The sequence below is a fragment of the Lethenteron reissneri genome, chromosome 62, assembly GCF_015708825.2.
Source record: "Lethenteron reissneri isolate LAM-NWPU_2019-01 chromosome 62, ASM1570882v1, whole genome shotgun sequence".
In the NCBI taxonomy this organism is placed as follows: domain Eukaryota; kingdom Metazoa; phylum Chordata; class Hyperoartia; order Petromyzontiformes; family Petromyzontidae; genus Lethenteron; species Lethenteron reissneri.
Genome location: NC_083840.1, coordinates 5,562,880 through 5,578,399, shown reverse-complemented (window position 1 = coordinate 5,578,399; position 15,520 = coordinate 5,562,880). Strand labels below are relative to the sequence as shown.

The 15,520-nt window shown below is 57.1% G+C and overlaps 1 protein-coding gene across 2 annotated transcripts in view; it reads left to right on the top strand.

Moving 5' to 3' along the window:
• The window catches only part of LOC133358470 (E3 ubiquitin-protein ligase CBL-like), a 44,135-nt gene that overhangs the window by 16,364 nt on the left and 12,251 nt on the right, over window positions 1-15,520 (top strand). For both annotated transcript variants that reach the window (XM_061576782.1, XM_061576783.1), the window contains exons 4-10: window positions 759-915; window positions 2,298-2,419; window positions 6,181-6,318; window positions 8,620-8,707; window positions 11,182-11,313; window positions 11,875-12,189; window positions 13,273-13,458. In XM_061576782.1, the coding sequence (XP_061432766.1) occupies window positions 759-915; window positions 2,298-2,419; window positions 6,181-6,318; window positions 8,620-8,707; window positions 11,182-11,313; window positions 11,875-12,189; window positions 13,273-13,458 (1,138 nt within the window). The remainder of the gene's footprint in view (window positions 1-758; window positions 916-2,297; window positions 2,420-6,180; window positions 6,319-8,619; window positions 8,708-11,181; window positions 11,314-11,874; window positions 12,190-13,272; window positions 13,459-15,520) is intronic.

Below are 15,520 nucleotides of genomic sequence, written 5' to 3'. Positions count from 1 at the left end.
GCAACACGCCCGGCCGCCTTTGTCTCCCCAGGCAGCGATGATCACTACGCGCCTGCACCGGTTGCTCGCTTTGACATTCCTCCGTCGCGCCGGTCAATCGCCCCGTCCGTTCGTCAAGTCCCGGGGACGGGGGCTCCGGATAATCGTTGGCGGCTGACGGCCCACGCTGACATCCCCGTCGGCTTTCTTTTTCGCCGGAAGCAGAGCTGGCCACTCGCTCAATGACGGCCCAACAGCAGTGGTGGGAGGAGGTGGTGGTGGGGGTTGGAGGTGGTGGTGGTGGGGGTGAGAGAGAGAGAGACCCGGGGCTTGAACTCATGTTCTCATCCATGCTGGTTCAGTGTCTCAGACACGGCCATTACGAACCCTTTTGAGAGAGAGACCCGGGGCCTGAACTCGCAACCGGGTACCCGATACCCGTACCCTACCCGATACCCGGTTACCCGTACCCGGCCGGGTATGGGTACCCGTTTGCGACCCTGGTGCAGCCGGGTACGGGTACGGGTAAGGAATCAAAACCCGTTTGCGACCTCTGCCAGGGCTTGAACTCATGTTCTCATCCATGCTGGTTCAGTGTCTCAGACACGGCCATTGCGAACCCCTTTGAGAGAGAGAGAGAGACCCGGGGCTTGAACCCAGGATCTCAGCCGTGCTGGCTCTGTGATGAAGTCTCATGAATGAGCGACTGACCGGCGGTGGTGAAGGAATGAACGAGCGAATGGGCGACTAAGCCAGCGGGTGTACGACCCCCTCCGCAGGGCGATCGTGCCGTGGAAGGTCTTCCGCCAGTGCATCAGCGAGGTCCACCCCATCAGCTCGGGCCTGGAGGCGATGGCGCTGAAGTCGACCATCGACCTCACCTGCAACGACTGCATCTCCGTCTTCGAATTCGACATCTTCACCCGCCTCTTCCAGGTGAGAGCGCGTGAGAGAGCGTGCGAGTGTGAGAGCGAGCGTGCGAGGTGAGAGCGTGTGAAAGAGTGTGCGAGTGTGAGAGAGCATGTGAGAGAGCGCGTGAGAGAGTGTGCGAGTGTGAGAGCGAGCGAGTGAGTGCGAGTGTGAGAGCGAGCGAGTGAGTGTGCGAGTGTGAGAGCCACCCCACCCCCTCGTGTGCCGTGCCGGCCTTCATAGGTGCTACTCGCTAACAGCACTTGCCTCCAACGGCCCCTGAAGGCTACACGGGGGATCTTTGTCTTCGCCACTGTGCGGCGGTGACGTCGCCACGGCATTCGTGCCAGGCTAGGTGCCACGTGGGGAGCACGGCAGGTGCATCTGCCAGTCATCTCAATCAGGCAACCCACGGCACCTGGCTCAGTCACGTGACCTCCCGCCAGCAGCGAGCCGTCGACGCTTCACGCGGCCTCAAAGTGCCGTGTTGTTCACCAACACGGAGGCACACGCCCTGCACTGGGAGGGCAACACTTTGATTGAACAACTTCCCCTGCGGGTAACACTGAGGTGTGATGTGGCTCACGATGTGAGTAGCGAGTTCGCTAATAAAAGTAAAATAAAACAAATATTTTTTTATTTATTTTACTTTTATTAATTACATTTTTTTTACCTACGTGACTTTACCGAAAAAACCTAGAAGTATGAATCCTTGCAGTCACGAAAGCTTCAAATCTAGAGATAATTGTTTTTTTACCCTTCTATCTGGCAACAAGGACAGTGCACATTATCAGAGTTATGTTTTTTGTTTGCATTATGACTGCAGGTATTGTGGCCTATGCAAACATGATTCCTTGTAAAAAAAAAAGGTGTCAGTTTTCTTGCCAGATAGAAGGGTAACAAAAACCAATTATCATATTTTTTACTGGCAAATGAGGTTCCAATGGTGAGCCAAGAACACTTTGGGGACTGACCCTTTATGCTCCTGGGCGTGGCCTCGCTCCGCCTTCAACCTTTCCCGTAGGATCTGCACTCCTGTTACAGCAGCTGGCGCAAACACCCCCCCAGTGACACCATTTACGTCACTACAAAAGCGTGCACCTAGCCTGGCACGAGCGCCGTGGTGACGGCACCGCCACTCGACGGCGAATGGCGGCTGCTGTTGTTGTTGTTGTCTGTCGTGGTTCATGGGGGAGCGGTGGCGCGGTGGTTAGCACCACGAACAGATGATCACTAACAGGTGATCACTAACAGGTGATCACTAACAGATGATCACTAACAGATGATCACTAACAGGTGATCACTAACAGATGATCACTAACAGATAGGTGATCGCTAACAGATGCTCGCTAACAGACCCGCTGTGTCTCGGCCCGTCTGTCCCCGCGTGCCCCGGTCGTCATGCCCAGCCCTGGTCGTCGCTGCTACGTAACTGGAACGTGCTGGCGGTGACGCACCCTGGCTACATGGCCTTCCTCACCTACGACGAGGTGAAGGCCCGCCTCCTCAAGTACGCCAACAAGCCCGGCAGGTACGAGAGCCGACGGCTCGGGCACTCGCTCACTCGCTCGGTCACTCGCTCGATCGGTCACTCGCTCGGTCGGTCACTCGCTCGGTCGGTCACTCGCTCGGTCGGTCACTCGCTCGGTCGGTCACTCGCTCGATTGGTCACTCGCTCGATTGGTCACTCGCTCGGTCGGTCACTCGCTCGCTCAGTCACTCGCTTAGTCACTCCCTCGCTCACTCGGTCACTCACTCGGTCGGTCACTCGCTCGATCGGTCACTCGCTCGGTTGGTCACTCGCTCGGTCGGTCACTCACTCGGCCGGTCACTCGCTCGGGAACTCGCTCACTCAGTCACTCGCTTAGTCACTCCCTCGCTCACTCGGTCACTCACTCGGTCGGTCACTCGCTCGCTCGGTCACTCGCTCAGTCCCTCACTCGGTCACTCGGTCGCTCGCTCGCTCGCTCGCTCGCTCGGTCACTCGCTCGATCGCTCACTCACTTGGTCGGTCACTCGCTCAGTCCCTCACTCGGTCACTCGCTCGCTCAGTCACTCGCTTAGTCACTCCCTCGCTCGCTCGGTCACTCGCTCGCTCGGTCACTCGCTCAGTCCCTCACTCGGTCACTCGCTCGCTCACTCGCTTAGTCACTCCCTCGCTCGCTCGGTCACTCGGTCACTTGCTCGGTCACTCACTCACTCGCTCGGTTACTCGCTCGGTCACTAACCCGCTCGGTCACTCACCCGCTCAGTCACTTGCTTGGTCGGTCACTTGGCCGCTTGCTCAGTCACTCCCCCCCCCCCCCCCCCCCCCCCCCCGCGAGTGTGCCACCGCTGAGCCATGTTCCATGGCTGGGCATGGGCGGGGCGAGGTGGGGGGTGGTGGCAGGGTGGGGGGTAGGGGGTGGGTGGTCCGTGTGGCCGTCTGACCGCGAGACCCGCGTCCGGTCAGCTCTTCCCTCTTCTCGCGTCGAGGGGAAACTCTTTCACGACGACGATCTTGTCGGAGGGTTTTCCGCGTGGCGTGAGCGGGGCTCGTGGTCGATGGGCCAAATCGGGTTTCCCGTTTCTCCGAATCAGACGCCCGTTCTGCCCTAGTCCGCAAAAGCTGGGCATGATTGCGTTTTCTATTCATTTGCGTTTTACTTTATCTGGTGTACGTGTGCGGCGTGTGTACGTGCGTGTACGTGCGTTTGTGTACTTGTGCGTGTACGTGCATATGTGTGCTTGCCACAGTTGGCACGGTAGGGGGCACAGGTGGTGCATCGGCCAGTCGACCCGTGGCGCCTGCTGGGTCTGCACCGTGACCTCGTGTCAGCGGGCGTTCGGCACTTCAAGTGCACATAGCCTGGCACAAGCGCCGTGGTGACATCACTGCCACTTCGTGGCGGTTGTTGTTGTGTGTACTTGTAGGGGGCACTGTAGGGGTACAAGCTAGCTGGTACATCTACCGGTTATCTCAGTTAGCCAACCCATGGCACCTCCAGGGTCTGTCCCGTGACCTGCTGTCAGCGAGCCTTCGACGCTTCACGTGGCCTCAAAGTGCACCTGGCCTGGCACAGGAGCCGTGGTGACGACTTGTACGTGTGTGTACTTGTGCGTGTGTGTGCGCGTGTGCGTGTATGTGTGTACGTGCGTAAGTGCGTACGTGCACGTGTGTGTACGTGTGTGTGTCTACTTGCACGTGTGTGTGTGCTTGTACGTGTGCGTGTGTACGTGCGCCTGTGTGTGTGTACGCGCGCGTGTGTGTGTACGCGCGCGCGTGTGTGTGTACGCGCGCGTGTGTGTGTACGTATGTAGTGTGTACATACGCGTGCGTGCGTGTGTATACGTGTGTATATACATGTGCGTGTGTGTGTACGTGTGTACGTGTATATACATGTGCGTGTGTGTGCGTGTGTGTGTGGCGACCCGAGTTTAACACCGGTGACGATTCTCTGAACCGGTCCTGGGCCTCGCTTGGCTCGGCCACAAACGAGTGCCCGGTGCGATGTGTGAACATCGCCACTGGGGAGACAAAGGCGGCCGGGCGTGGTGCTGGCCACCCACCCCCTCGTGTGCCACAGTGCCAACCTTCATCGGCGCAGCTACTCGCTAACAGCACTTGCCCCCGAGAGTCTGTTGAGGCTACACGGGGGATCTTTGTCTTTGTATTCTCTCCCCCTTGTCTGCAATGGGTTTCTTCCGGGTTCTGCGGTTTCCTCTCGCAGCCAAAAATAAAACCCCCCAAGAATGTATTGAACTAAACTAAAGATTTTTCATAATAGTGCTTTTTGTGTAAGACCTAAACAGGATTAGGATTTTGATTTGAATATTTCGTGACTGCAGGGATCCATATTCTTGGTTCTTTCGGTAAAGTCACGTAGAAGGGAAATAATAAAATAATAAAAATACAAATTCTCACCCAGCCATCAGATTTACCATGGAACCGGTTAGTGCTGTACTAGTATATACACTATACACTACACTATACACTTCACTATACACTACACTATACACGACACTATAATTGTAAATGTTGTAGTGGGTTTACTCTCCAACACACAACCGGTTAGTGCTGTACTAGTATACTCCACTATACACTACACTATACACTACAATTAGTGGTGGGTCCATATTTACGCAATATAACCCAAAAACCTCGATTATGGATAATATTGATCGCGAAAGCCTACATGTTAAACTCAACAATTTCTGTTTAACCAGGTAAGGCCCACTGAGCTATATTGCTTTTTTTTCAGAAGCGACCTGGACATCACAAATGATTGCTCATCATTATCATCATCATCACGTGGAAATACATAGCAGCCAAATACTCTGAACGCGCGACGTTGATTCTCAAATGTGTCGGGGGGAAAAACCGAAGGACCCTGAGAAAAATCCACGCAACCACCACAGGAAGAAAGACACCGCAGACTCCAAATATACAGCAGGTGTTAAGGTCTAGATAGAACCCACATGCATACCAGGCGAAGTAGTTAACATCTCCTAGCCACCGTGGCTTTGACCAAAGCAAACCCAATTCCGCAAACATTTACTTTCGTCTCGCGACCGCGAAAACTTCGTGAGACTCGGTGGGACTTGCCGCCAGAGAGGAGGTTAACACGGTGGCTAGGAGATGTTGACTACCTCGCCTGGTATACAGGAGGTCGTGGGTTCAATCCCGACCCTGACGCCTGCTGTATATTTGGAGTTTGAGTGTCTCTCTCTCATCATCATCACGGTGGCTAGGAGATGTTGACTACCTCGCCTGGTATACAGGAGGTCGTGGGTTCAATCCCGACCCTGACGCCTGCTGTATATTTGGAGTTTGAGTGTCTCTCTCTCTCTCTCTCATCATCATCACGGTGGCTAGGAGATGTTGACTACCTCGCCTGGTATACAGGCGGTAGTGGGTTCGATCCCGACCTTGACGCCTGCTGCTGTATATTTGGAGTTTGAGTGTCTCTCTCTCTCTCATCATCATCACGGTGGCTAGGAGATGTTGACTACGTCGCCTGGTATACAGGAGGTCGTGGGTTCCGATCCCGACCCTGACGCCTGCTGCTGTATATTTGGAGTTTGCGTGTCTCTCTCATCATCATCAAGGTGGCTAGAAGATGTTGACTACCTCGCCTGGTATACAGGAGGTAGTGAGTTCCGATCCCGACCCTGACGCCTGCTGCTGTATATTTGGAGTTTGCGTGTCTCTCTCATCATCATCAAGGTGGCTAGGAGATGTTGACTACCTCGCCTGGTATACAGGAGGGGGGGGATCATTGTCTGTGGTGCGACCGTGTCCCCTCGTCTCAGTTACATCTTCCGGCTGAGCTGCACGAGGCTGGGCCAGTGGGCGATCGGCTACGTGACGGTGGACGGCAACATCCTGCAGACGATCCCCCACAACAAACCCCTCTTCCAGGCCCTGCTGGACGGCTACCGCGAGGGATTGTGAGTGGCACACACACGGACGCACACACGCACGGAGGCACACACGCACGGACGTATGCACGCACGGTCGCACACACGCACGGAGGCACACACGCACGGACGCACACACGCACGGACGCACACACGCACGGACATGCACGCACGGACACACGGACGCACGGACGCACACACGCACGGAGGCACACACGCACGGACGCACACACGCACGCACACACGCACGGACGTACACACGCACGGACGTACACACGCACGGAGGCACACACGCACGGAGGCACACACGCACGGACGCACACACGCACGGACGCACACACGCACGGACGCACACACGCACGGAGGCACACACGCACGGACGTACACACGCACGGACGCACACACGCACGGAGGCACACACGCACGGACGTACACACGCACGGAGGCACACACGCACGGAGCCACACACGCACGGACGCACACACGCACAGACGCACACACGCACGGAGGCACACACGCACGGAGGCACACACGCACGGACGTACACACGCACGGACGCACACACGCACGGACGCACACACGCACGGACGCACACACGCACGGAGGCACACACGCACGGAGGCACACACGCACGGACGCACACACGCACGGAGGCACACGCACGGACGCACACACGCACGGACGCACACACGCACGGAGGCACACACGCACGGACGTACACACGCACGGACGCACACACGCACGGAGGCACACACGCACGGACGCACACACGCACGGACGCACACACGCACGGAGGCACACACGCACGGAGGCACACACGCACGGACGCACACACGCACGGAGGCACACACGCACGGAGGCACACACGCACGGACGCACACACGCACGGACGCACACACGCACGGAGGCACACACGCACGGACGCACACACGCACGGAGGCACACACGCACGGAGGCACACACGCACGGACGTACACACGCACGGAGGCACACACGCACGGACGCACACACGCACGGAGGCACACACGCACGGAGGCACACACGCACGGACGCACACACGCACGGAGGCACACACGCACGGACGCACACACGCACGGAGGCACACACGCACGGAGGCACACACGCACGGAGGCACACACGCACGGAGGCACACACGCACGGACGCACACACGCACGGACGCACACACGCACGGACGCACACACGCACGGACGCACACACGCACGGAGGCACACACGCACGGAGGCACACACGCACGGAGGCACACACGCACGGACGCACACACGCACGGAGGCACACACGCACGGAGGCACACACGCACGGACGCACACACGCACGGAGGCACACACGCACGGAGGCACACACGCACGGACGCACACACGCACGGACGCACACAAAGACAAAGATAGTTTTAAAGGCCGAGTCGACCCTCGGAGGAGGCCCAGGACCCGTTCAGGTGATCTCTGCCGGTGGCGCGTCGCCGGTGGTGGCCGTGAGCGGGAATCGAACTCGGGCCGCTGGGTTCGTGGCGCTAACTGCTGGCACTACCTCTCCCCACACACACACACTGACACTCACAGACGCACCGACCATTCGCCACTAAGTGACGGTGACGTCACCACGGCGCCTGGTGCACTTTGAGGCCACGTGAAGTGTCGAAGGCTCGCTGACAGGAGGTCACGGGGCAGACCCAGGTGCCACGGGTCGACTGACTGAGATGACTGTATGATGCACCACCTGTGCCCCCTACTGTGCCAACTTGCTGTGCTTTAGCCACCCGGCGCTCCGCTCGTTGTTGTGAGCGTCGCTCCTCCGCCCTCCGTTGTTGTTGGAGGGCGACTGCCTCCAACTGCCCAGTAGCGTCCTTCACGAGCCTCCTCCACTGAGGCCGGTCTTGACACTACTGGTACCATCTTTTTGGGTTCTTTCGGTAAAGTCACGTAGAAGGGAAATAATAAAATAATAAGAATAAAACATAATAAAATAATTCTCACGACGTTTCAGCCACAATGCAAGCAGCCGTCCTCAGGTGAAGAACAGGTCTGTCGGAAAGACAGCGTCTGAATGACGCTTCACCTGAGGACGGCTGCTTGCGTTGTGGCCGAAACGTCGTGAGAATTATTTATTTAAGTTTTATTTTTATTATTTTATTATTTTCCTTCTACATGACTTAACCGAAAGAACCAAGAAGATGAATCCCTGCAGTCACGAAAGCTTTAAATCGAAACTACTGGTACCAGTCGTCGGCAAGTCCACTCAGCCCCACGTCCTCCCGTAACGCATCAGTCCACTCACTCACTGACGCGTTCCCACCCCCCGCGTGTCTGTGCCAGTTACCTCTTTCCGGACGGACGGAATCTCAATCCGGATCTAACTGGCTTGTGTGAGCCCGCACAGCACGATCACATAAAGGTCACGCAGGTAAGGTCAAATACGCGTCTGACATCCGTGTGTGTGTGTGTGCGCGCGTGTGTGTACGTACGTATGCGGTAGTGGTAGTGGTTAGCAAGCCGTGCTACGAACCTGACTACCCGGGATCGATTCCGTCCCACGGCCAACACCGGTGACGATTATCTGAAACCGGTCCTGGGCCTCCCCTAGGTTCACTCAGCCTCAAATGTGTACCTGGTGCGGTGTGCAAACATCGCCACTGGGGAGACAATGGCGACCGGGTGTGGTGCTGACCAAACCACCCACTCGTAAGTGTCACTCGCTAACAGCAACAGTCTGTTACACAAGGGGATCTTTGTCTGTGTGCGTGCGTGTGTGTGCGTGCATGTGCGTGCGTGTGCGTGCATGTGCGTGCGTGTGCGTGCGTGTGTGTGTGTGCGTGTGTGTGCGTGTGTGTGCGCCACACACGTGTTTGTGTGTCTGTGGGTTCGTTCTTCTGTGGGTCATTAACTGCAGTCCATCATCGCTTATCCGACGGGCGTCACGGGGAATGGGGGTGCCGGATTTAAAAACAAAAATCGCCAGAATAAAAAAAGATGATTTTTGCACATTTAGGTGTTCTGTGTGTTTGTGTTTTTTTAGCATTTAAAATTTCATAGTACAGGTTTTATTCGCGCGTAAATATGTCATTAAATTTGCCACCACCCGACACAGCCAATTTAGTAAGGTTTGTCACGTAATCAGAACGTGCTAATTCGTTACTAGTACAGCACTAACCCGTGTGTTGGCTTTGCTCTCTTGTATTATGGATGATATGGGTCGCGAAAGCCTACGTGTGAAATCGTTTTAAATTTATTTACTACGTGAAATTGGCATAAATAGACACAAATACATTTCCTGCTGTAAAAAGTTACCGTATTTTACTGTACTTACCACTTCAATCTCGAAGACTGCATCACTGGGTCATGTATGTAGCACTACTTCCACTCCGCTCCTGTTTCAACACTACCACGATGTGTTTGATGATCGCCGGAATGGTTAAGGCCGTTTGTCGCGGTTTCGCGAGATCGGCCCGGGATGGGCAGATGATGCTGGAAGCAGCCGGCTAAACGACGATCAGCTGTGTGCGTGTCAATGTGCATACACACATCCACTTGTGCATCTGTATACATGGGCTGTCTTATGTATTTCCGGGTGTGTGTCGGCCATGAATGTCGGTTGATTCCTGATTCTGTGTCCGTGACCTCTTGCCCGGAGCGAGGCTTTGACACTTTACGTGATAGCCTCGAAGTGTACCTAGCCTGGCACGAGCGCTGTCGAGACATTGTTGTTATGTTTGTACGGTAGAACTCCTCATGATCGCCCCTGTTAATGACTTATGGGTTGACAGGTTTGGAGAGAGATAGAGAGATTGATGGGGAGAGACATTGCTGTTAACCCCTTATCAGTGCCCTACCTGATTACAGACCAATTCAGACCTTACTGGTCACCCCGTGCCCCTTATGAATCTCAACGTTCATCCTACAAAGTCCAATCACAAGGGAGAAACACAAACATACACATTGACACATTTTGTTTTTTATTTTGTTGCCCGTGTTGAAACGGCTGTACTGCGTATGGACCTGAAAACTCCATTTCCGTGTACAACAATACGGGGTAAACCGTGTGGGTTGACAGGTTTGTTGTACTAACCTGAAGCTTGCAACTGCAAGGGTTGGGGCCTTACCGTCATCCCCAACAACTACCGCTCCCAACACATGCATACACACACACGCAGTTATACACACAAGACAAAGATCCCCGGTATATCCTTCACAGACTTTTGGGGCAAAGTGCTGTTAAGCGAGCACAGCACCTATGAAGGCCGGCACGCAACACGAAGGGGGTGGGTGGCCAACACCACGCCCGGCCGCCTTTGTCTCCCCCAGTGACGATGTTTACACACCTAGAGGACGACCAGGGACCTGTTCAGATAATCATCACCGGTGTTAGCCGTGAGCGGGATATGAACTCGGGTCATAAGCCTGGTTCGTAGCAGAGGTCGCAAACGGGTTTTGATTCCTTACCCGTACCCGGCCGCACCAGGGTCGCAAACGGGTACCCGTACCCGTACCCGGCCGTACCCGTACCCTACCCGTACCCGGCCGGGTACCTGATTGCGACCTCTGGGATGAAGCCATGTTGCAGGCGCGGGTGGGTTGATTCTAGGAACTTGAATTGTGAGAAGAGACAAGACGTTGGGAAATGAGTGACAAACGGTGACTCACCAGTGACTCACGGCCTACCCGTACCTGGCCGCACCAGGGTCACAAACGGGTACCCGTACCCGTACCTGGCCGGGTACGGGTAGCCGGGTATCGGGTAGGGTACGGGTATCGGGTACCCGGTTGCGACCTCTGGTTCGTAGGGCAGCGTAGCTCACCGCTACACCCACCGCTCCCCATCTCGACACGCGGACACGTGGACACTCGCTCGCTCACCCCACCCTCTTGCGGCCCCTGCAGGAGCAGTACGAGCTGTACTGCGAGATGGGATCCACGTTCCAGCTGTGCAAGATCTGCGCGGAGAACGACAAGGATGTCAAGATAGAGCCGTGCGGTCACCTCATGTGCACGTGCTGCCTCACAGCCTGGCAGGTGAGACTCGGGGAGACCGAATGGGACTCGGGGAGACCGGGTCTCTGGGTCAGACACACTCCATTGAGACTCGGGGAGACCGGGACTCAGGGTCAGAGTCCTGATTGAGACTCGGGGAGACCGGGACTCAGGGTCAGAGTCTCGAATCGGACTCCGGGAGACCGGGTCTCTGGGTCAGAGTCTCGAATGGGACTCTGGGAGACCGGGTCTCTGGGTCAGACACTCTCCATTGAGACTCGGAGAGACGGGGACTCGGGGTCAGAGTCCTGATTGAGACTCGGGGAGACCGGGACTCAGGGTCAGAGTCTCGAATGGGACTCCGGGAGACCGGGTCTCTGGGTCAGAGTCCTGATTTACAATTCCGGGAAACCAGAATTCCGGGCCTAGGGATGAGAGGTCACGTGGTGATCACACCCATGATGTGCAGGCCTGAGATGGATTGCCGCATCGCAGGACCGTGACCTTCTCTCCCCCCCCCTTCCCTGCCCTTCCCTCCCCTTCACTGCCCTCCGCTCCATTGCCCTGCCCCCCTCCCCAACCTCTCCTCCGCCGCTCCCCCAGGAGTCGGACGGGCAGGGCTGCCCGTTCTGCCGCTGCGAGATCAAGGGCACGGAGCCCATCGTAGTCGACCCCTTCGACCCGCGGGGCGAGAGGTCGCGACCTTTGGCCGCCGCCATCGCCTCCTCGGCCCTCGCCTCCGGGGGTCACGGGGGCCAGGGGTCGCAGGGAGGCCACGGCGGCCTGCGGGTGTGCGGCCTCGACTCGGCGTCGAACCTGGGCTTCGAAGGCGACGAGGACGACGACCTGATGACGATGGCGTCGGCGCGCGACGACACCTCGTCGCTCGTCATCAGCCGCATGGCTGCTCGCTCGCGGGTGAGTCGGAGCGTCGCGGTGGCTAGGAGATGTTGACTGCCTCGCCTGGTCTACGGGAGGTCGTGGGTTCGATCCCGACCCTGACGCCTGCTGCTGCTGTATATTTGGAATTTGTGTGTCTCTCTCTCTCATCATCATCACGGTGGCTAGGAGATGTTGACTACCTCGCCTGGTCTACGGGAGGTCGTGGGTTCGATCCCAACCCTGACGCCTGTTGCTGCTGTATATTTGGAGTTTGCGTGTCTCTCATCATCATCATCATCACGGTGGCTCGGAGATGTTGACTACCTCGCCTGGTCTACGGGAGGTCGTGGGTTCGATCCCGACCCTGACGCCTGCTGCTGTTGTATATTTGGAGTTTTCGGTGTCTCTCTCCCCATGGTCGCGTGGATGCTGATATACATTTCCACACTGTGATGACGACGATGATGAGCCCACTTCGTCGCGCTACCGATTGTGATAGCCAGCGTCGCTTCTGGAAAAAAAGAGCTATGCGGGGGGGAGGCTGTCAGCAGGACCCTCTAGCGGCCCCTCGGGAAGCCGGCTGACTGACCAAGCGGAGGCAGTGGGGGCGACGAGGAAGTGGTGGTTGTCATCGTCACGGCCAGTCGCGCCGAAACGCTGCCACCACTCGCGCTTCGCCCGACGCTGGCGCCCGCGCGCGTGTGTATCTGTAGTTCAACACCCGCGTGTGTGTGTGTAGTTCAACACCCGTGTGTGTGTGTGCGTTGTGAAGTTGAGTGCTCACGTGTGTGTGTGTAGTTCAACACCCGTGCGTGTGTGTGCGTTGTGAAGTTGTGCTCACGTGTGTGTGTGTTTTGTGTAGTTCAACACCCACCCACTTGCGTGCGAGTGTGTGTGGTTCAACACCCGCGCGCGCGTGTGTGTGCAGTTGAGTGCCCACGTGTGTGTTTATCTCATCGCCCACGCGCACATGCGGCTTGTTCTTGTTTTCTGTGCGTTGCAAGTTGACATTAATAATATAATCATCACACATCGCGTGCTGACTTAATGTTAATTCACGGCTGTTACTCCCCCCCCCCCTCCTGCCCGCCCTGCCCCCCCCCCATCCCTCAAACCCAGGTGGAGAGGCCGTCCCCGCAGCCCTCGCCGCTCACCTCTCCCATCATGCACCGCCGGCGGCCGCCCCCCGAACCGCTCGTGTCGGAGTTGCCCCCCGTGCCCCCCCGCCTCGACCTCCTCCTCCTCGCCCGCACCGCCGGGGGTGGGGGGGGCTCCCCCGCGGTCTCCCCGGCACTCTCGCCCAAGGTGAGACGCCGAGGGGGTGACGTCGAGGGGGTGACGTGAGGGGGTGACGCGAGGGACGACCGTGTGGGCATTGATGAGATGGGTGGGGTGGGGGACGTGGGGCTGGTTCCCCCATGGTCACCCCAGTACTCTCACGCATGGGTAGGGGACGGGGGACACCAAGGGGTGACACCAAGGGGTGACACCAAGGAGTGACACCAAGGGGTGACACCAGGGGGTGACGCGAGGGGGTGACGCGAGGGACGATCGTGTGGTAAATGGGGGGGGGCACTTGCTCCCCCACAGACTCCCCGGTGCTCTCAATCAAGGTGAGATGGGAGGGGAGTGGGGGCGACACCAAGGGGTGAGACCAAGGGGTGACACCAAGGGGTGACACCAAGGGGTGACACCAAGGGGTGACATCAAGGGGTGACACCAAGGAGTGACGCGAGGGACGACCGTGTGGGCATCGACGACATGGGTGGTGCATGGGGTGAAATGGGGGGGACGTAGCTCCCTGAGAGGCAGACACGCAAACTCCAAATATACAGCAGCAGCATGCGTCAGGGGGTGAGGATCGAACCCACGGCCTCCCGCATAGCAGGCGAGGTAGTTAACATCTCCTAGCCACCGTGATGATGATGATGAGAGAGAGACGCAAACTCCAAATATACAGCAGCAGGTGTCAGGGTCGGGATCGAACCCATGACCTCCTGTAGTCCAGGCGAGGTAGTCAACATCTCCTAGCCACCTTGATGATGAGAGAGAGACACGCAAACTCCAAATACACAACAGCAAGCGTCAGGGTCGGGATCGAATCCACGACCTTCTGTACACCAGGCGAGGTAGTTAACATCTCCTAGCCACCGTGATGATGATGAGAGAGACACGCAAACTCCAAATACACAACAGCAGGCGTCAGGGTCGGGATCGAATCCACGACCTTCTGTACACCAGGCGAGGTAGTTAACATCTCCTAGCCACCGTGGTGATGATGAGAGAGAGACACGCAAACTCCAAATACACAACAGCAGGCGTCAGGGTCGGGATCGAATCCACGACCTCCCGCATAGCAGGTGAGGGAGTTGACATCTCCTAGCCACCGTGACGCTCCAACACTCACCGCAGTCGGGGTGTGGGGGGGGGTGACATGAGGGTGCGAGCGATGGGCAACATCTGTGGAGCGAGGCAATATTTTTAGACCGGGGTTCTAATAACCGGGCCGCCCACGGACCGCAACATCCGGCCCAGCGAAGGCCCCCCGGGAGTGACCCACCATGAAACTGAAATGGGCACCCGCTTGTACAGACGTCAGCAATGGGGCGACGAAGGGGGGGTGGGCGGCCGTGGCGTTTTGGCGCTGTCCACCCCACCCACCCAGTCTCGTTGCCACAGCGCCGGCCTTCATAGGTGCCGCTGCTACACGCAAACAGCACCTGCCCCACACGGTCTGTTGAGGCTACACGGTGGGGGGGGGGGGATCTTTTGTCTTGTGTATGTTCGTACGGGTTGCTCTTGAAAGAGCTTCGAAGCTGATCCTGTCTGCGTGTCTGTCCGTTGAACTTCTTTCGCACCGTACGTAGCCGACCGAGCTCAACGGAGGTGCGGAAAAAACATTGTGCGTGAAAGCGTGTTTGTGTGTTTGTTCGTTCTCTCCCCCCCCCCCTACTCCGCATGGCTTTCCTCTGGCTCCTCCCGTTGCCTCCAATGGCTAAAGAAGAAAATAGTTTCGTGTTTGATTCCCGTGCGGGCGATTTCCGGCAACCAAAAATAACAGGAAGGGACATTTTTTTTCTTTCTCCGAATCCCGTAAAGTAAAAACAACTCGGTCTTTCAAGAGCCTCGATTCCAACTTTGGTGAATACGAGAGACGGTGGGTCCCGAATCAACAAGCGTCACGATGGCCAGCGGCTTCTGGCTGTCCATCTAACAGCGCTTTTGCGGCCGTCTGGAACGTGCTCTTCGCTGGGAGCTATGATGCCACTTTGAAATCATCATCTAGATTGACAGTCATTTTTTTTCCTGCTGCTTTTTTAGTTTGTTGTACTTCCCGCTGTGTAGCTCCGATTCTGCATACAGGGAC